This window comes from Rhinopithecus roxellana, chromosome 13, assembly GCF_007565055.1.
Source record: "Rhinopithecus roxellana isolate Shanxi Qingling chromosome 13, ASM756505v1, whole genome shotgun sequence".
Lineage (NCBI taxonomy): Eukaryota > Metazoa > Chordata > Mammalia > Primates > Cercopithecidae > Rhinopithecus > Rhinopithecus roxellana.
Window position 1 is genome coordinate 5,945,989 of NC_044561.1, and position 21,423 is coordinate 5,967,411.

General features: G+C 48.2%; 1 protein-coding gene across 2 annotated transcripts in view; it reads left to right on the plus strand.

The window, feature by feature from the left end:
• SAMM50 (SAMM50 sorting and assembly machinery component) overlaps positions 1 to 18,818 on the plus strand; it is a 46,295-nt gene extending 27,477 nt beyond the window's left edge. For both annotated transcript variants that reach the window (XM_010369640.2, XM_010369720.2), the window contains exons 11-15: positions 1,797 to 1,867; positions 4,938 to 5,005; positions 11,113 to 11,259; positions 12,264 to 12,405; positions 18,628 to 18,818. In XM_010369640.2, coding sequence (XP_010367942.1) covers positions 1,797 to 1,867; positions 4,938 to 5,005; positions 11,113 to 11,259; positions 12,264 to 12,405; positions 18,628 to 18,673 — 474 coding nt within the window. In that variant the 3' untranslated portion in view covers positions 18,674 to 18,818. The remainder of the gene's footprint in view (positions 1 to 1,796; positions 1,868 to 4,937; positions 5,006 to 11,112; positions 11,260 to 12,263; positions 12,406 to 18,627) is intronic.
• Positions 18,819 to 21,423: the final 2,605 nt, after the last annotated feature.

Here is a 21,423-nt window from a genome sequence, read left to right on the forward strand (position 1 = left end):
CGTCCATCTATCCATCCATTCGTCCATCCATCCATCCATCCATCCATCCATCCATCCATCCACCCACCCATCCATTCACCCATCCATCCATCCATCCATCCATCCGTCCATCCATCTATCCATCCATCCACTCACCCACTCACCTATCCATCCATCCATCCATCCATCCATCCATCCATCCATCCATTCATCCATCCACTCATCCGTCCATCTATCCATCCATTCATCCATCCATCCATCCATCCATCCATCCATTCACCCACCCACCCACTCATCCATCCACCCATCCAACACATGTATGCTGGCTGCCAGGCACTGCCCAGACACTAAGAATATATCAGTGAACAAGGCCGGACGCGGTGGCTCAAGCCTGTAATCCCAGCACTTTGGGAGGCCAAGACGGGCGAATCACGAGGTCAGGAGATCGAGACCATCCTGGCTAACACGGTGAAACCCCGTCTCTACTAAAAATACAAAAATCTAGCCGGGCGTGGTGGCAGGCGCCTGTAGTCCCAGCTACTCGGGAGGCTGAGGCAGGAGAATGGCATAAACCCGGGAGGCAGAGCTTGCAGTGAGCTGAGATCCAGCCACTGCACTCCAGCCCGGGCGACAGAGCAAGACTCCGTCTCAAAAAAAAAAAAAAAGAATATATCAGTGAACAAAACCCAATTCCTGCTCTCAAGGAATTTCCATTCTTGAGCAGGGAAACCTATAAGCTAATAACTTTGTATATAATTGAGGAGGTGGTGACAAGCATTGTGAAGAAAAATGAGGCAGAATTAAGTGTTAGAAAGTGACCAGAAGGGGATGCCGTCTAGTTAGGATGGTCAGGGAGGGTGGCTAGTAAGGCAACCCCTGAGCGCAGCCCAGAGCACGGTGAGGGAGCAAGTGTGGGACAGTGGGACACCTGGGGCGGGAGCACGAATTCCAAGAGCAGTAGTAGTAGGAGGGCCTTGGAGGCCGGGTGTGGGCTCTTGCTTCCAGTCTACATGAGAGGGAAACCCTGGAGCCTTCTGAGCAGAGTCCCGACACCGGGCTGAGAAGAAAATGCCAGCTGCTGTGGGGACAGAAACTTGTCCTTCCTACAGAAGCTTCTGAGAAAGCCATTTCTGAGCAGCTTGGAGGGACGTAGGCATTTGCAATGCAGACAGCACATGAGGCTCGGCCAGCCACCTGAAAACATAGGGTGCAGGGGAGCAGGAGAGCCTCCACCTGGTGGAGGACATTGTTGAGAAGGTTTTGTGGCGTTGAAGATGGGCTCACTGAGCCAAGACTGGCTACTGCCTCCTGCCCTGTGAGAGACAGGGCTCTGTCCCTGAGAGTGGGGTTGGGAGCATGTCTCTGCATTGGGGAAGCCTTGCTGCCAGTACCTTCTTTCAGCCTAAAATGCTGTGTGCCTTGAATCCTTTCACATTTTGAGGCCACAGCAGAGAGGCCTGAACAGGTGCAGGGGGCCTGGCTCTGTCCTCTGTGAGGCCTTGGCTCATGCTTCTGGGCGTCACTTCCTGTCGCAGAGCAGGGGCCTGCCCTGTGTCCGAATGGAAGCCAGGCCCTGCTCACCTTTGGTGTGTCTTGATTTGGACTTTGGAATTACATGTTTTGATAGAATCCACATGGCCCTTCGAAGTGTAGCTCTGCAACAGAACAAGCCAGGTGTTCTCCTGCGGCCCTTGCACCCTATCACGGAGCTCTGCACGCCACGGGCGTTCAGTGTGTGGCCAGTTTGCTAGTTGCTGATGTTCCCTGGAGTGAAAGGAATGCTGGGAGAAAACAGCCATTTGTCTCTATTTGAACAGGTTTTTTCGGCGTCTCTCTGGGGTGGAATGTTGGTGCCCATTGGTGATAAGCCATCAAGTATTGCTGATAGGTGAGTACTAATCAATGAATGGATAATTTGCACATATTTTCCTTTGGATCTTTTTGGTTGTTTTTTATAAGATATTTTAGAGAAGTTTATTTAGGAGAGCATAGTATTTCAAATTTTACTTTAGTATTTATATTTAAGCTAATTTCAAAGTATCAGGTATACCTCATACTTAATATTTTTTGCTTTTGTTGGGGAAGTTACTTTTATAACAATTCTTTTTTTTTTTTTTTCTTTTTTTTTTTTTTTTTTTTTTTTTTTTTTTTTTTTTTTTTTGAGACGGAGTCTGGCTCTGTCGCCCAGGCTGGAGTGCGGTGGCCGGATCTCAGCTCACTGCAAGCTCCGCCTCCCAGGTTCATGCCATTCTCCTGCCTCCGCCTCCCAAGTAGCTGGGACTACAGGCGCCCGCCTCGTCGCCCGGCTAGTTTTTTGTATTCTTAATTAGAAACGGGGTTTCACCGTATTAGCCAGGATGGTCTCGATCTCCTGACCTTGTGATCCGCCCGTCTCGGCCTCCCAAAGTGCTGGGATTACAGGCTTGAGCCACCGCGCCCGGCCGGGAAGTTACTTTTATATTAAAAAATGTATTGTTCCCTTTTGATTATGAAGGAACACAGTTCATACTCATTGCAGAAATGCAAAAATGGGGAACACTTAAAGAAATTAGAGAAATCATTCACCAAGTGATGAGAAATTCTTTATAAGCAGCATTGTAGAGGCATATGTTTCATTATTTGCATATACCATAACTTCTTAGCCTACCGTGTATTTTTTTGGTATTTCATTTGTTTGTAATTTGTGATTTTTATAAATAATACTGAATAATAGCTTTTAAGATAATTTGTTGTTTATTTTATTTTCTGTGGAATTACTCTCTCAAAGTAGAACTCATAGTATTGCTGGGTGCTGCTTTTAGGAAGCTTACAGCAATTTATACCCCTGCCAGCAGGGTATGAACTTGCACTTGTTGCTTTGAAATACTAATCATTGGGGAGGGGGGAGGAGGGAGGGATTGCATTGGGGAGTTATACATGATATAAATGATGAATTGATGGGTGCTGACGAGTTGATGGGTGCAGCACACCAACATGGCATAAGTATACATATGTAACAAACCTGCACGTTATGCACATGTACCCTAGAACTTAAAGTATAATTAAAAAAAAAAAAAAAAAAAAAAAAAAAAAAAAAGAAATACTAATCATTGTCCTCTAGGGCGAAAAACTTTTTTTTCAACCCTGCATTAGTTAAAATGTACTGGTACAGCCTTTTTGGATGGTGGTTTGGAAGTAGAACAATTTTAGATTTATAAACTCTGGATCCTAACAGTTTCACAAAACTCCATGAATCTAATTGACAAAAGTACTTTTCTAAGTGTGTAAAGATTTATGTGTAGAAGGATGTCTGCTGTAGTGTTGTTGATAAGTAGCAAAGAATTTGAAACTGCCTTATGTAAGTTCCCCAGTAGGGAAATGATGAAATTCTAGCACAACCATTCCAGATCTATGCAGTTATTAAAAATAAGGAGATATTTTTTCGTAAGTTAAAATTTTGCACATGAATATGTTTAGTGGATCCCTTTCCAGCGTGCGTGCAGGTGTAGCACCAAGGGCCTGGGAAGCCAGCCACCAAAACAGTGACGGTGGGCACCCCGGAGCCTGGGGCACCCTGGAGCCCAGGATGCAGCAGGCAGAACCGTTTCACTCGTTATATTATGTGCATCGTGGATCATTTGAATTCAAATGTGTGATTTATCATTTCTTTTTTATTTTATTTATGTATTTTTTTTGAGACAGAGTCTTGCTCTGTCACCCAGGCTGGAGTGCAGTGGCACGATCTCGACTTACTACAACCTCTGCCTCCCGGGTTCAAGCTATTCTCCTGCCCCAGCCTCCCAAGTAGCTGGAACTACTGGCATCTGGCGCCACGCCCAGCTAATTTTTGTATTTTTAGTAGAGACGAGGTTTTACCATATTGGCTAGGCTGGTCTCTAACCCCTGACCTCAGGTGATCTGCCTACCTTAGCCTCCCAAAATGCTGGGATTACAGGCGCGAGCCACCATGCCTGGCCTGATTTATCATTTCTTTAAAAATGAAGCTTGCTGTTGGTTTTTGCAATTCATATTGATGGGTATTCAGAAAAGCCTTGCTTATAAATCCCAGGTAGTAAAAACACATTTATAGGTTTTAAAACTCAAATTAAAATGAAAAAATTCATAAAGGTTTTTATGTGGTAGGAAAACCAGAAAAAGCCAAGCTCTGTTCCCTTTGTGCTGTTTCAGACCTGCAGGGTGTTCTTAGCCTCCCGCGGCCTCAAGGGTCAGAGGGCTCTGAGGGCACCCGCTGGGGTTGTGTCCTTGGCTCCCTCTTGGCTGGAAAGATTACACAGAATTTCTATTGTCATTTAAATTCGTTTTCTAGTAATTATCATGATCTAAAATCGGGTTCTAATATGCTGTTCAATTTTTCAGAAAGTGGGTGGGTTTTTGTGTAATTAATTTTTAATTCATGCTTTTCATATTATTCAGATATGGTTGGTGAGAGTGTGATCATCCGGTTCTTTAGGGAACAAGAGGAGCTCATATTTAAAAATGATAAACCGAACAAGAATTATTTTTTGGTCTGTTTCTAGTATTATAGCCCCCCTTTTTGTAATAATTGGGATTATACTATTAAATAATTTGTATCCTGCTCTTCTTCGCTTAGTATCACACTGAGAGCCAGTAGGAGGCCCGCCGTGTAAAGGAACTGTGCCATGAATCCTCACAGACAGCGATGGTTCCTTTGTGACGGACTGTTGGCCCTGCCCCTCTCTCCTAGTGTCTTTCTTTGCGTCTTGTGTCTCACCTGCATCTCCAAAGTTTGCAGCGTCTCCTTAGGGATTAAGATTTTTATGAAATTCTCCTGTAGTGTACACCCTCCTGGTCTTTCTCAAAGGTTTTGCCTGTGAAAATGCTGCCAATAATCCAGTACCACATGTGAGTCAGACGCGTGCTTCCTGCGCTGCGCGTTCCGTGTGTCGAGTCGTTTCTCACCTCATGACTTTCCTCTGACCCGTGCCGTTTTGTCCTAGGTTTTACCTCGGGGGACCAACCAGCGTCCGCGGATTCAGCATGCACAGCATCGGGCCACAGAGCGAAGGTCTGTCCTTGCCCGTCGTGGTGCCAAGGCTAGAAGGGCTCACGTCTCACCTTGGAAACCATGTACCTGTTATTAGCTTCCGGCAATAATAGACGTTGCTTTTTCACGGTGGTGGAATTAGCACCTACCACAGAACTTACCATGTAGCAGGTGTAGAACATTTATTGAGATAATTGTAGGAAAATGAGAAAATATGTCAAAGCAAAAACTCGATGAAGATGACCCACAATCCTGCCCAGAGAGAACATGGATAAACATGTTGTTGTCTGTTCCCTGCAGGTTTGACATGTGCTTACTGCTCTTCCTTTTGTTTTGTTTACATATTATTATTATTATTTTATTTTTGAGACGGAGTCTCGGCCTGTTGCCCAGGCTGGAGTGCAATGGCGCGATCTCAGCTCACTGCAAGCTCCGCCTCCTGGGTTCAAATGATTCTCCGGCCTCAACCTCCCAAGTAGCTGGGATTACAGGTGCCTGCCACCACCTCCAGCTAATTTTTGTGTTTTTAGTAGAGATGGGTTTTTACCATGTTGGTCCGGCTGGTCTCAAACTCCTGACCTCGTGATCCACCTGCCTCAGCCTCCCAAAGTACTGGGATTATAGGAATGAGCCACCGTGCCCGGCCCCTACATATTATTATTATTATTATTATTATTATTATTATTTTGAGATGGAGTCTCGCTCTGTCACCCAGACTGGAGTGCAGTGGCACGATCTTGGCTCACTGCAACCTCTGCCTTCTGGGTTCATGCAATTCTCCTGCCTCAACCCCCTAAGTAGCTGCGATTACAGGTGTCTGCCACCATGCCCAGCTAACTTTTTGTGTATTTTTAGTAGAGACGGGGTTTCACTATGTTGGCCAGACTCGTCTTGAACTCTTGACCTCGTGATCCGCCTGCCTTGGCCTCCCAAAGTGTTGGGATTACAGGAGTGAGCCACTGCGCCCGGCCCCTATGTATTATTTTTTATTTATTTATTTATTTTTTTGAGACGGAGTCTCACTCTCTCGCCCAGGCTGGAGTGCAGTGGCCGGATCTCAGCTCACTGCAAGCTCCGCCTTCCGGGTTTACGCCATTCTCCCGCCTCAGCCTCCCGAATAGCTGGGACTACAGGCGCCTGCCACCTCGCCCGGCTAGTTTTTTTTTTTTTGTATTTTTAGTAGAGACGGGGTTTCACCGTGTTAGCCAGGATGGTCTCGATCTCCTGACCTCGTGATCCGCCCGTCTCGGCCTCCCAAAGTGCTGGGATTACAGGCTTGAGCCACCGCGCCCGGCCTTATGTATTATTTATTTTTTTTTTTTTTTTTTTTTTTTTTTTTTTTTTTGAGACGGAGTCTTGCTCTGCCGCCCAGGCTGGAGTGCAGTGGCCAGCTCTCAGCTCACTGCAAGCTCCGCCTCCCGGGTTCATGCCATTCTCCTGTCTCAGCCTCCCCAGTAGCTGGGACTACAGGCGCCCGCCTCGTCGCCCGGCTAGTTTTTTGTATTTTTTAGTAGAGACGGGGTTTCACCATATTAGCCAGGATGGTCTCGATCTCCTGACCTCGTGATCCGCCCGTCTCGGCCTCCCAAAGTGCTGGGATTACAGGCTTGAGCCACCGCGCCCGTGTATTATTTTTAAACTCATTTTTCTCACCACCTCTCATAACAATATAACAGTATATTTTTATGAGAGTAAATGCCGTTTTTAACAGCTACGTATTTCATATTGTTCACATATTATAATTACATTTTAGTTAATAGACTTAATTTCTTAGAGCAGTTTTAAGTTTACAGAAAAGTTGGGCAAAAAGTACAGTGTTCCTGTATAACCCGCATAGCTTCCTTTCTGATATAGCACCTTGTGTTAGGATGCTTCATTGGTTAGGATTGGTGAAGCAGTATGATACCTTACTGGTTAGGATTGGTGAAGCAATGTGATACCTTATTAACTCAAGGCCGCGGTTTACATGAGGGTTCACTCTTAGTGTTGTACCTTCTGTAGGCTTTGACAAATGCATGATGTCCTGCGTTCACCATTCCGGGATCACACAAAGTGGCTTCACCGCCCTAAAAATCCTGGACTGCCTTCATCCCTCCCACCAGACCACTGGAACCGACAGGTCTTTGAACTGTCCCTGGAGTTTTGCCCTTTGCAGACAGTTTGGGAGTTGGGATCATACAGTTTGTAGCCTTTTCAAGTTGTCTTCTTTTCTGTAGTAATATGCACTTAAGGACGGTCCCTCCATGTCTTTCTGGGACCCGATAGCCTGTTTCTTCGTATTGCTGAATAATATTCCTTTGTCTGGAGGTACCACAATTTGTTTATCCATTCAGCTGCTGAAGGACAGCTTGGTTGCTTCTAGTGTTTGGCAGTGATGAGTAAAGCTTCTATAAACATGTGTGTGCAGGTTGTTGTGGGCAGCTTCTCCGGACATAAGTTGTCACATCAGCTGGGTAAATGCCGGGGAGTGCAGTTGTTCAGTCACACATTGAGAGCATGCCTCCCCTTCGTAAGGAGCTGCCAGGCGAGCTTCCAGAGTGGCTGTGCCCTTTTGCATTTCCCCAGTGAGCAATGAGAGAGAGAAAGTTTATCATCTTAATGTTTGCGTGTTTTACCTTATGACACACTATTATCTTTTTAAAGACCAAATCCCAAGCTTTGGACATTGAGTTTGTGTGTTTTTTTCTTTTTTTTTGAGACGGAGTCTCACTTTGTCGCCCAGCCTGGAGTTCAGTGGCGTGATCTAGGCTCACTGCAAGCTCTGCCTCCCAGGTTCATGCCATTCTCCTGCCTCAGCCTCCCGAGGAGCTGGGACTACAGGCGCCCGCCACCAAGCCCGGCTAATTTTTTTGTATTTTTTTAGTAGAGATGGGGTTTCACCATGTTGGCCAGAATGGTCTCGATCTCCTGACCTCGTGATCCGCCCGCCTCGGCCTCCCAAAGTGCTGAGATTACAGGCGTGAGCCACCGCGCCCAGTATTTTTTTTTTTTATGATTATAAAACAATGTATTCACCTTCTAACTGAATCTTGGTACTCATCTGTAAGTTTTACTTTATTTATTTTTTAGTTTATTTATTTGTTTTTTTGAGATGGAGTCTTGCTCTGTTGCCCAGGCTAGAGTACAGTGGCGCAAGTCTCGGCTCACTGCAACCTCCACCTCCCAGGTTCAAGCAATTCTCCTGCTTCAGCCTCCTGAGTAGCTGGGATTACAGGTGCCCACCACCACACCCGGCTAATTTTTGTATTTTTACTAGAGATGGGGTTTCTTCATATTGGCCAGGCTGGTCTCGAACTCCTGACCTCATGATTTGCCCACCTTGGCCTCCCAAAGTGCTGGGATTACAGGCGTGAGCCACCATACCTGGCCAAGTTTTACATTAATATGAAATTCTAGATGTGAAGTTGCCAGATCCAAGGATTTTTAGTGTTTTTAGGGCTTTATTGTGCTTTCTGGGAAGGCTGTCTCATTTATACCCCTGGAACTGTCTCTGACATGCAACATCTGTCGGGGTATCTCCACATGCTATGGAAACTTTAAAACACCTTTCCACTCTTAAACATTCTCCCCTGATTTTCTTAAATTTTTTTTTTTTTGAGACGGAGTCTCGCTCTGTCGCCCAGGCTGGAGTGCAGTGGTGCAATCTCAGCTCACTGCAACCTCCACCTCCCAGGTTCAAGCGATTCCCCCATCTCAACCTCCCAAGTAGCTAAATTAACCAGCCACCACGCCTGGCTAATTTTTGTATTTTTTAATAGAGACGGAGTTTCACCATGTTGGCCAGGCTGGTCTTGAACTCCTGACCTCAGGTGATCCGCCTGCCTCGGCCTCCCAAAGTGCTGGGATTATAAACCTGAACCACCGTGCCTGTGATTTGTTAAAATTTTCAACACCTTTGTTGCTTCCATTTTTATGTCATTATATGCAACGACTGCACTCAGCATACATTTTTGTCCAAAGTATAGATTATTTCTTTCCACTTGTATTTAGAGTGCTTCATTACAGTGTGATTTTTAAGCAAAGGAACAGAAGTTTTTGATGGTTTTATTTCATTTGTTTATTATAAGCAAGTGAGATATGCTGAGTCTGTGAGAGCTGAGCCTTCACCTACCTGAGAAGTAAAGCACGCTAGTGTTCCACTCACCACCTCCGTGCGGTTGGCCACACTCTGTGGGCAAGGATGTAAATTGCTATAATTTTTTTCTGAAAGCAGTTTGATGTATCAAGAGCCCTAAAATATGTATGTGCAAGAATTGTTAATAATACTATTCATGGTAGCCCCAGCTGGAAACTGGAAACCCAAATGCCCATCCACAGTAGGAAACAGTCATATAGTTCGTGGTATCTTCCACTGTAATGAGGAGGAACAAGTTACAGCCACCGACTGAATGATGGAATGAGTAAATCTCAGAAACATGTTGGGGGGAAAAGCTGGACCCAGAGGAATGCCTCCTGGAAGATCCCATGTATGAAGCTTGGAGGCAAGTGAGGTGGCCTTTGCTGTGAGAAGATGGGGCAGTGGCTGCATGTGGCACAGGTGGCAGGTGGTGGTTAGCAGGGAGGGCAAGGCCTGTGTGTGGGGTGTGCTTGGTTTCTTGGTCCTGGTGCTCGCTGGGCAGGTGTGTCTCACATACAGAAATTCATTGAGCTGTAGAGCTGTATATTTAGGATGTGTATACTTTGCTATATGTATACACAATAAAAGCTTAACAAAATACATGTGTGTGCCAGGAAACTCGTCATAGGTTAACGTCCATGATAAAGGAGTTAGCAACCAGTATGACAATAGAAGAGAAATAGATCATTAAATATTGGTCCACCTGTGTTGTTATTCAGGCATAAAGATCCTATTTTCAAGGAAGAGAAAGCTTTAGGAGAAAGTGTTTACAATATATTAAAACTGAAAACAAAGTAGGACTGGAAACTGTGCGTGTATATATATGTATAAAATGAGCCACATTTTACTGGCTGGCTTATTTGATTTTACATTTACATTGTAATCCACTGGAAGAAAGGACATTAGGATGTTAGCTGTTTATCTCTGAATGGTAGAAATTAAAATATTTTCACTTTTTTCCTCTTTATGTTGATCAGATGTTCTACAATGAGTATATCTAATTTTTATGATCAGAATAAAATCAGTTATTTGAGAAAAGAGAGGAGGAGCGGTTTCTGGGAACCAATAAAACAAGGTTGTTCTCCTGTAATTTGTTCATTCTCTGTTCCCTTCAGAGCTCTAGTCTTGAAAGGGATTAAGGAGATGTTGGCATCTTTTTTTTCCTTCTTCCTCTGGATTGTGAGGAACTGAAGTCTTTAAATGAATCTACAGTTCATTCCTTGAAGTTAATCTTGAAGACCTCAGTATTTTCCCATTTCATGGTCTGTCGTTTTGTATTAAAGGAGACTAAGACACTTTTATAAATAGTATTTTGTAACAAAGTATAAACCTTCGTGTTGGAGGTTTTCTGTTGCTTTATAGTTTAAAATGGAATGGACAGGAGCATGTTTAGAAATATGCAAATACATGCTCTCAGTGGATAGGCTTAAATTTTGGCAAAAGTAACGTAAATCCAAGTGGTCATGAACCGTGGAGAATCATCTCTTCTCTAGAGACACTGAGCTGGGGAGCCGGTCTCGCTGTGCAGTGGGCGGCAGGCAGTCTCTGCCTTTTGATTAATTGTGTGCAGCCGTCTCCACACACTGCAGAGACACTTTCTGCATTTTGTCTCTATATTGTGGTCTCGAAAATTTGTCAAAATAATGCATTTCATTTGCAGGTGGAAGTGATTTAGTCATCTACATTTGTGGATAAAGTCATTGTCATGAAACTCACTTCTTCAAAGCATTTCACAAATACGATGAATGACAGAACGCGTTCCTTTCTCAACAACATTGGCTTTGTTTGCCTCCTCAGTTAAATCAAGGTCCGAAACAAACCAGGAGAAAAAGAAAGATTATTTAAAATGAGGCCATCAGTATCAGGAATGAGAAGAACAGCTGCTTGCAAACTCAAGCACTGTGTGGTGTTGTGTACAGGACAGAAATCTTGCTTCTGTAAATTGTGGAAAGTTAACGCGATTTTAACCTTGTCGGACCTTGTTTTTGTTCTGTACCCCTCCCTTGCTTAGGAGACTACCTAGGTGGAGAAGCGTACTGGGCTGGCGGCCTGCACCTCTACACCCCATTACCTTTCCGGCCAGGCCAGGGTGGTTTTGGAGAACTTTTCCGAACACACTTCTTTCTCAACGCAGGAAACCTCTGCAACCTCAACTATGGTAAAACTTGGGCTATTCAAGAACCATTGTAGTACAGTTGTTTTCATGTTTAAAAGCACAGTATACAAAGAGGTGTCTGTCTTTTTTTTTTTTTTTTTTGAGGCGGAGTCTTGCTCTGTGGTCAGGCTGGAGTGCAGTGGTGCAATCTTGGCTCACTGCAGCCTCCACCTTCTGGGTTCAAGTGATTCTCTTGGCTCAGCCTCCCGAGTAACTGGGACTACAGGCACGTGCCACCATGCGTGGCTAATTTTTTGTATTTTTAGTAGAAACGAGGTTTCACCATGTTGGCCAGGATGGTCTCGATCTCTTGACCTCGTGATCCACCCCGCCTTGGATTCCCAAAGTGTTGGGATTACAGGCGTGAGCCACCGTGCCAGGCCATGTCTGTCTTTTTAGATTACATAGTCATTAAGGCTAGAGACTGTGCCATACTTGAAACAAATTCTTACAACACCTAATACAGTGCCCAGCATTAAGTGGTTGGTTGAGCAAATGAAGCATACAAGAAAAATAATCATCTAATGCCCTTATGAAAAAAAAATCTGTCTATCTAACACACAAGTCATGATGGCCACAGAGCTGAGTAGGATTGGGTGCCTTCCTCAGGCAGCTCAGGTCCAGAAGAGACTCCCAGCAGATGCCTGGGTGCTAGGGGTGCCTGGAAAGCTTCCTAGAAGGCATGGAAGTCTCCAAGCTGAGACTCAGGGTGGGGCTTCCCAGGTGGTCAGGGGATGGGGAAGAGTCCTTCTAAGCAGAGGCAGCAGAATATGCCAGGCCCAAAGAATGGAGAGGGCGTGACTTGTTCTGGCTGTGAGTAAGTATGGTTCCAAGTCCTCTCTTGCCTTGGGTCCTAATCTCACTTCATGCATCCTGCTTAATCTGTAGGCCTGGTTTTAAAAACAATGGCAGGGCCCAGCCGTGGGGAGCCAGGGCTGGTCTGGGAGAGCTGGGAGAGCTTGGAAGGACGGGCATGCACTGTTGCTCACATGTCTTTCTCTTGTCAGGGGAGGGCCCCAAAGCCCACATTCGTAAGCTGGCTGAGTGCATCCGCTGGTCGTACGGGGCCGGGATCGTCCTCAGGCTTGGCAACATCGCTCGGTTGGAACTGAATTACTGCATCCCCATGGGAGTACAGACGGGCGACAGGTACGTATTGGGAATTGTTTTCCACAGTCATCTCCCACTCTCCAGTAATTTTATTTTGTTTTGGACCTGGTTAATTTCATCAGTGACTTTTAAGCTTCAAGATTTTAAGAGAAATGAAGTAGCAAAATAATGAAAACACATGTATTTTCCCCCATTGGGTTTTTCTTCATCCAGTTCGGAGGAGCAAGTGTGAAGCGCTCCCTCCCGCCCCCTCAGGCGCTTTGAGCTGCTTGTTCCCAGGGGAGCGGGAGCCTCTGCGAGGGTCCGGCTGGCGGGATTGGCGGGTGACACAGTTCCTGTGTGCTGAAAACAGAAGGCAGTGTTCTGAATGGTTGACTTTGCAGGCCAGGGACTCTAGGAAAGTTAGGGTGAGTGAAGCTTTGTTCCTGACCACAGAGGAGTCAGTCAATCTTGAGAACCCCTCTCTCTGCAGCAGAGGAACCCACCTTCTTGGCTTTTCTCCACCCCTTATTTTATTGAGGAAAGATTCACTAAATGTTCTGTGGGTGAATATGGTATAGGGCTATTTAAACAGTTATAGAAACAAATTCTATTTCTTATATGCATTGTGTAAAAATTTTTTTTTTTTGAAACGGACTCTCGTTCTGTCGCCCCGGCTGGAGTGCAATGGCACGATCTTGGCTCACCGCAACCTCTGCCTCCCAGGTTCAAGTGATTCTCCTGCCTCAGCCTCCTGAGTAGTGGAGATTACAGGCATGCGCCACCACGCCCGGCTAATGTTTTGTATTTTTGGTAGAGACGGGGTTTCACCATGTTGGTCAGCGTGGTGTCAAACTTCTGACCTCGTGATCTGCCCGCCTCGGCCTCCCAAAGTGCTGGGATTACAGGCGTGAGGCACCGTGCCTGGCATGTTTTTTTTTTTTTTTTTTGAGACTGGGTCTTTCTCTGTCACCCAGGCTGGAGTGCAGTGGCCTGATCATGGCTCACTGCAGCCTTGACCTCCTGGGCTCAAGTGATCCTCCTGCCTAAGCCTCCCAAGTCCCAAGTAGCTGGGACTACACGCCAGGCTAATTTTTGTATTTTTTGTAGAGACAGGGTTTTACCACATTGCCCACCCAGGCTGGTCTCGAATTCCTGGGCTCAAGCCATCTGCCCACATTGGCCTCCCAAAGTACTGGGATTACAGGTATGAGCCACCGCACCCAGCTGCATTGTGTACATTTTTGGAGATCCAGATGTGTTTTCATTATAGTGTACAGCAGTCAGCTCAGGCTGCCATCACAAAATACCATGGAGTATTTACGGGTGACTTAAACAACAGATGTTCATATTCTGCCAGTTCTGGAGGTGGGAAGTCCAGGATCAGGGTGCTGGCAGATTGGTTGCTGGTGGGCTTTCTTCCCCGGCTCGCAGATGGCAGCCTTGCCTCTGTGTCCGCACTCGGAGGAGGAAGAGTGCAGGCCAGTGCCCCGATGCCTCTTCTTATGCTGCCGCTAATTCCATCACGAGGGCCCCATCTTCATTACCTCATCTGCACCTCAGCACCTCCCACAGGCCTGCCTCCAGGTATCAACACCTTCCTGTTGGCGTTAGGACTTCAGCATATGAATCTTGGGGGGACCTGAATGTTCAGTCCACAACAGTGTTCATACTGCCTCTTATTTTTGTTTATGCATTCACAGCACCCCAGCCTCTGTTTTTTCTCTTCATTTTTGTGTCTACCTTTATGTTGCCACCAAATGGTGGTGCTGTTGGAGCCTTAACCCAGTTTTAAATAGGTTGTAGTTTGTGCTAGTTGAAGGAAATGCTGTATCATTTTTACTCGCCCTGTCTTCTGCACCAGCACCTGGGGGGTGGTGCTTTGTAAAGGGAGCTGCATTCGCAAGTGTTTCTGAGCATCGCCTCTCAGGTGCAGTCTGCATCTGTCATTCAGGTCCTTTACGGTTATTGCTTTAGTGGAATCTGCTCTTTACGCTCTTACCAGAAGGCTGTTCAGCGTCTGCTCTGCATCTGGGGACACGGCAGGGGCTGCCAGGCTGCTGCGGCTCCCTAGTGATGACAGGGCCTTCCAGTGCCTTCAGAGATGGCGGTGGCTGCTCCCACGACCACCAGCTCCCACTCCCCTCCACGCCTCACCTGTTCTCCACACAGAGCCCTAGCTGGAAAGGGTGTAGTCACACAGGCTGCATGCGTGTGTGCCTGGGAGCCCAGGTACCCTGGCTTGGGGCCCAGCTTGGCCACTCTGTGTGGCTGTGCGGCCCGGGGTGAGTCATGAAACCTCTCTGGGTGTCCATTTTCATGCCCAGAGGACGGACAATAATGATGGTGACTGTTGCAGTTTGGAGAACTCGGTGAGTTACTGCATGCAGAGCTCTTGGCGCACCACCTGGCCTGTGGTCGGGAAGTGGTTATTTTTCCTGGGCTGCTCTGCTGCTGGTACACCCGGCGTGGCCAGCCCCTCACATAAGGGAACAGGTTCCTGTGGGAGGTGTTGCCCCTCCTCATCCACATCATCTCGGTGCAGCCACCACCTGACAGGCAGTTTGTGACAAGCTGTAGATGGGATGATGTGCCCTGATTTTGGAGATAATAAAGTGAAAAAATGGGCACCTTTTTCTAGAGCGAGACTCTGCATTATTAGATAACTCCAGGCTGTGACCGTCTTCAGCAGACGAGGCTGGTTTTGCAGGTTTCTTTCTACGAAGCCCGTATTCCCTGTGCCCACGGAGTGTTGGGCTTGTTGCTTGCTCATTTGCATCCTTGCAGGTAGCCCCAGAGGTGCTGTGATGCTGCTGCGCCAACACCTGGCTTAAGTGGGTGGTTTTGAGTGGTTGACTTTGCAGGCCCGGGGCTCCAAGGGCGTTGGAGTCAGGGGAGCTTTCAATACCGCTCTCTGACACACACCCTGCTGCTCTGGGACCCGCCACTGTGCACGTCCTCGGCAGGGAGGGTCTGAGCAGCGCGCGCTGCCGTCACCACCATTGCAGTGCTCTTTGTAGCCACTGGGGGTCAGTGTGCCCTGAGAAGTCAACGCGGCTTTTAGGAGCTCTGCTGAATTGACCCTTTCTGGAATAATTTTCATATAAAGTGGTTACATTTACCTTTCAGCTTTACTTCTGTCTCTTCAGGTTAAATCTAAAAAATACGTTTCAGAGATTAATTTCAAAATACAGTTTTTTCTGGGAGGAAGTAGCATACTAAGCACGTGACATGTAAAGACCAGGCTGTAAGGAAGCGTCTCTGCCCGCAGGCCAGGTGGCAGCTGTTCAGCAGATGTTTATTAAGGACAGTGAGCTCCGAACGGGTCAGCCCGGCACCCCGACTGTGGAAGACATTTTCGCTCGGTGTGAGGCCCCGTTTGAAGTCGGTCATCAATATTGGAATCTCGTAAAGATGGAGTGAGGTTGCCAGTTTTAATCTTCATTTCTAAAATTAGGTAGCTGGCAGGTGGGGCATCATGTGTGTAGAAATTATCCACAGGTTTCTCCCATAACTGAGGCGAGCACACTGTAAATAGGACTTCAGACATTCATAAAGAAGGAAACAGTTTTAAGATGTTTCCTAAATGTTATGTCACAAGTGATTTGTGGCACCGCTGTGTCTGGGATCTAACAGCGTCTGCCAGTTCGTGTCTTAGGCGTTCAGTCTCTGGAGATGCAGGGCTGAATCAGGCAGGCTCGCTTGGGAGAGCAGCTCACAGTTAGTGCGAAGACAAGAAAGTGGATCGTCTCGGTTGTTGGGGAGGGCGCCGAGAGGGCCCCCTGGAGCAGGTACCTGAGCTGAATCTTCTTGGAGGACAGACAGCCAGGTGCTTGCAGAAGACACACAGGGACAGTGCTCCTGGCTAACAAAGGCAGGAGCAAAGCTGTGCAGGTGTGCAGTGTCGGCGGGCACCGGGCAGAACTGCGTCCTATGGGAACAGAAGGGGGTGTGGGGAGGCCCAGGCCCTGAGCTCTCACGCCTCTGCCTTCCAGCCCCGCTGGCCTTTACCCCCTTGGGTACGTGCCAGGGTCTTTGAGTTCAGGACTTCATCTGCCTTGTTCACTGCCAAGGTCCCCATGACTAGAGCAGCACCTGGTGTTGGAAGTGAGAGCCCGGTGGAGAGGCTCCTGGCATGTGGTGGGAGATGGGGTGCAAGGCGCTGAGGGTGCTGTTGGCATGACCTTCCTAAAGACCCCGTGCTGGGTGCTTCCTGGCCTCCAGCCTCAGATTCCAAGTTCTTCAGAAACCTTTGAACATCAGACTCCAAGACCCCGTGCTGGCACCAGCAGTTCTGGGTGAGAAGAAGGTGGGAGATGACTGGGAGCCCTGCACCAAGACAGTGGCCATAGGGGAGGGAGAGGGTGCCCAGCAGAAGGTGGATGTTTGGGGCTGTCTCTGGAGAGGGTGCCCAGCAGAAGGTGGATGTTTGGGGCTGTCTCTGGAGGATGGCAAGGCTGGCTTACCCTGGTCTCATGGAACTTTGCAGCGCTGCTTTGCATGTTCACAGTGGGTATTTTGTTCTGTGACATGTTTATGTGGTCTCTGAGCATAAACCGATGCTTGTGAAGTCGTTTAATCTGTTTGTACTTAGAGTGAACGGGCCTTTACTGGAATGCTTGCTTGTTTTCTGAATTGCATATGCCAAGAGCTTGACTTCCTTTTTAGCTCATAGCTTATGTTCAGACATTTTTCTCAGCAGCAAATGTAGGTATAGACTAGTTTGAAGGAGCCGAGAGTGTACAGTATAAAAACAGATCTGAACACAACTACATGGTACAAATGCAGCCCAGGTTTTGATGTAGATTCTGGTGTTTTAAGGCCATGGGTGTGGCTTACTGTAATCACAAAGGGGCCGCAGGCCTGGCTTCTGGTGAGAGGCCTGCACTGCTGGGTTTGGTTATTAAGCACCTTCATCCTGCAGGGGCCGGCGCAGCATTCATGAGGTTTGGTTATTAAGCACCTTCATCCTGCAGGGGCCGGCGCAGCATTCATGAGGTTTGGTTATTAAGCACCTTCATCCTGCAGGGGCCGGCGCAGCATTCATGAGGTTTGGTTATTAAGCACCTTCATCCTGCAGGGGCCGGCGCAGCATTCATGAGGTTTGGTTATTAAGCACCTTCATCCTGCAGGGGCCGGTGCAGCATTCATATCTGTCTTGGATCTCTTCATGGATCAGATATTGTGTCTTCTTGCTCAGAGTCAGGTTGAAAAAGGAAAACTCGCTGCCAGTGTTCATGTGCTCCAAATCCTCAGCTTGGGCGAGGGCACGGGCGTCATGAATAAAGGAGCCATTCTTGTTGGCCAGTCTTTTCTAGAAATTGCCCACAGCTTGCAAAAAGGCTGTGTTCTCTGGCCCTGGCTACAGCTGTGTGGGATTCTGAATATCATTTTCCCCGGAAGTTGAGGTCCCTAGGTTAGGCCCACCTTGTCCCAAATGGGCAACATTGGCCTTGCCCCATGCACAGGCTCCAGGCGGACAGAGCTGCTGCAGGCGTGCTGTCAGGGTGGCAGGCTGCCCCCAGCTGTGCGTCCTCAGCCAGGCTGAGGCAGGCAGGGTGTCGGAAAGAGCAAGACCTGTGGGTGCCCCTGAGCTGGGTCCGGAGTCCTGCCCTGCCACTTCTCAGCTGTGTGACCAGCCTATTTGCTCCTCTCTGAAAATGGGCCTGGTGGTTTGTCAGCAGGTTCTTACCACCGTGTGGAGTCACACCTGCAGAGGGTCAGCTCATAACAGATATGGCAACCAATGTGACCTTCGCGTCCTTCCTTCCTGGGGTCAGGAGCGGGTCTAAGAGGTGGTCAGGCTAAACCCCTGTAGGGCTGTGGGTACTGCTGGCTTCCTAAGCCCTAGGACCTTCCGGGGGCTGGGCAGACCTTAAGTTCTGTCTACCTGCCTCTCCCCCATTCTCACTCTACGCAACTTGTCTTTCCTGCTCCGTCCCTCCCTGCTCCGCCTCTCATCGGCCCTCTGTCCTCCCGTCAGGAGAGGGGAACGCGAAGGAGGTGAGGAGGGAGCAGTACAGGAGGATTTGGGTCTCTCCTTCTTTTCCTTTTCCATTCTCCAAGGGCTTAACCAGCTGGTGAAGGTTCTTAACCAGCAAAGGAGGAAGCGGCCGGGGCCGGTGAGGGTGGGGCCGGCAGCCAGGCAGGAAGGCGGCAGGAGGAGGAGGAAGCGGAGGTGGCGCCTTCTGAGGGGCGCATGCTCACTGAGTCGTGAAGATGGCAGGGCTGGCGGAGCGGCCACCGCATCTGATCTCTCCCTTTTTTTTTTTTTTTTTTTAGGATATGTGATGGTGTCCAGTTTGGAGCTGGGATAAGGTTCCTGTAGCCGACACCCCTACAGGAGAAGCTCTGGGACCTGGGCAGCAGCAAGGTGCCCATGCCACGCACTGTCTCTCGAGGAAACACGGCTCAGCGATTCTTTGACTGCAGACCCTGTGGGAAACCCTGTCAATAAATGTTAAAGACACACTTTGAGGCAGCATGGATGTGGTTTGCTTTCACCCACCAGTATGGCCCACATGGCCTTTCCCCCGGACCACCTGTGTTCTCACACACACCCACTCAGTGTCTGCGAGTCTCTGTGTTTGGTTCCCATGTACCAGACGTGATGTGTTCAGAGGGAGCTTGGCCCCAGAGGAAACTCAGCCCTGCTGTACGGGGAGGGTGCACTCCCCTCAATGCACCAGCTGGTGTCAGAAGAGGCCCACGGCAGCAGGTGCTTGGAGCCACAGTGCTCGAGCCATTTGAATGTGTGAGTGGCAGGGGAGAAATACCTGAACAGTGTAACATTGGGGCACTGAGGCAAAGAGGGAACCTGGTGTCTGCAGACGAATGGCAGCATGAATGAGTGTGCGTGCGTTTTCTGGGGCTGCTCTAAGTTACCATAAACCTGGGGGCTTAAAACAACACGCATCAATCCTCTTGTAGTCTGGAGATCAGAGCCCAGAATGGATCTTGCTGGGCTGCATCCTCCTGGAGGCACTAAGGGGGAATCCCCCTCCTTCGCCAGCAGTTAGAGGCACCGCATTCCTTGGCCAACATCACTTCCATCTTTAAAGCCAGCCACGTGGCATCCCCCATCTCTCCCTCTTACCTCCTCTGCGTCTCTGCTGTCTTTGAAGGACCCTTGTGGTGACCTTGGACCCCCCCCGGGGAATCCAGGGGTCTTATTTCTAGGTCAGCAGATGAGCATCCTTAATTCCGTCTGCAGCTTTAGCTCCCCCTTCTCACATTATCGTCATGTTCACACGATCCAGGGGTGAGGAAGCGTGCATCTTCGGCTGGGTGGGGATGCGGGACGTTCTTCTGCCTTACACAACTAGTATCTCTCTAATATTTGGGGGATAGTCTTAAATTGGTCACACATAGTTGGGCACCGTGGCTCATGCCTGTAATCCCGGCACTTTGGGAGGCCAAGGTGGGCGGATCACAAGGTCAGGAGATCAAGACCATCCTGGCCAACATGGTGAAACCCCATCTCTACTAAAAAATACAGAAATTAGCTGGGCGTGGTGTAATCCCAGCTACTCAGGAGACTGAGGCAGGAGAATCGCTTGAACCAGGGAGCCAGAGGTTGCAATGAGCCGAGATGGCGCCACTGCACTCCAGCCTGGCCACAGAGTGAGACGCCATCTCAAAAATAAATAAATAAATTGGTCACACATAAAGCTTTTGAAGAAAGTTAAACGTCGTTTGAACTGAAACAGTGGTGCCATGTGGAAACGTCTAGTGTTGCAGGTGATGCCCTGCAGGCCTTCGCACATGCTTTGGTTTCCGACTTTTTCTCTCTCTGAGCTGGGGCTGAGTCCCTGTCACTTTCAGTCCTCCCCATAACTTGTTGTTTATGTGTTTGCCAAGTGACCTGAAGATTTGGGCCTCAGTCCGAGGACCCATGTTATTCTGGGCCACACTCTCAGATGTCCCAGGACTGTCTCGCCTTCACTGCCTGCAGAAGCTGCAGGGATTTTGCAGAGAATATATAAAAAGAAACAGTTTTGGCTGGGCACGGTGGCTCACGCCTGTAATCACAGCACTTTGGGAGGCCAAGGTGGGTGGATCATTTGAGGCCAGTAGTTCAAGACCAGCTTGGCCAACATGGTAAAACCCCACTTCTACCAAAGACAGAAAAATTAGCTGGGCATGGTGGCAGGTGCCTGTAGTCCCAGCTCCTTGGGAGGCTGAGGCAGGAGAATCACTTGAAGCCAAGAGGCAGAGGTTGCAGTGAGCCGAGATCGCGCCACTGCACTCCAAGCTGGGAAACAGAGCGAGACTCTGTCTCAAAAAAAAAAAAAAGAAAAGAAACGTAATAGGAACTTGGGAAAATATACTTTTTTCCCCTTAAATGATTTATTCTTTACAGTTTCACGTTTATGCCTTTGACAAAATCAGAAACCCATGTTTCAACACTGTCATGTTCAGACCATCAACTTAGACCAGTGAAATCTGAATAATACAGACTCAGCACTATGATCTTCAAGAAATCATCTACTACGTCGGTGGAGAACCCAGTGCAAGGGTCGCCGGTGAAAAGGTACCTGTTTAATCAAGCAAGTCCGGGGTACCCCAGGTTGCTGCAGCCAGCTCCTTAATTAAAGCTCACCAGGGCCAGCTGTCTCCTGTGCGGCTGCAGCGTGTTTAATTTGCAGGTGGACTCCGTGGGCTGCTCCTCCACAGGTGAAGTGAAAACAGGGGAGGTCCTGGGTGAAAATGCAGGTTCTGTTCATCCTCAGAGGGTGGTAAGTGGGCAGACTAGAGTGTGAAGCCAAAGGCACTTCAGAAAGTGCTTTCCATGAAAGACGAAAAGTAAGACACGTTCATTGTGGGAAGAAATTTCAAAGCTGCTGTTTTAGAGAGCTCAGAGAGCAAAGAGAGATGGAAAGCCTCACAAAATCCCCCATGAAATCCTCCCTTGGCTCGGTGATTCTTTGCATCTTAATGTTACTGTTTCTTCGCTAAATACCTCAATGCTCTGGACTGGAAGAGAGCTGGGTATTTGTTTAATTAACCTCTTGCTCTACTCGGCAAGGGACGGGCCATGAAACCAGCTGGCTTCTTCCGCTGGAGAACGCTGCTGGG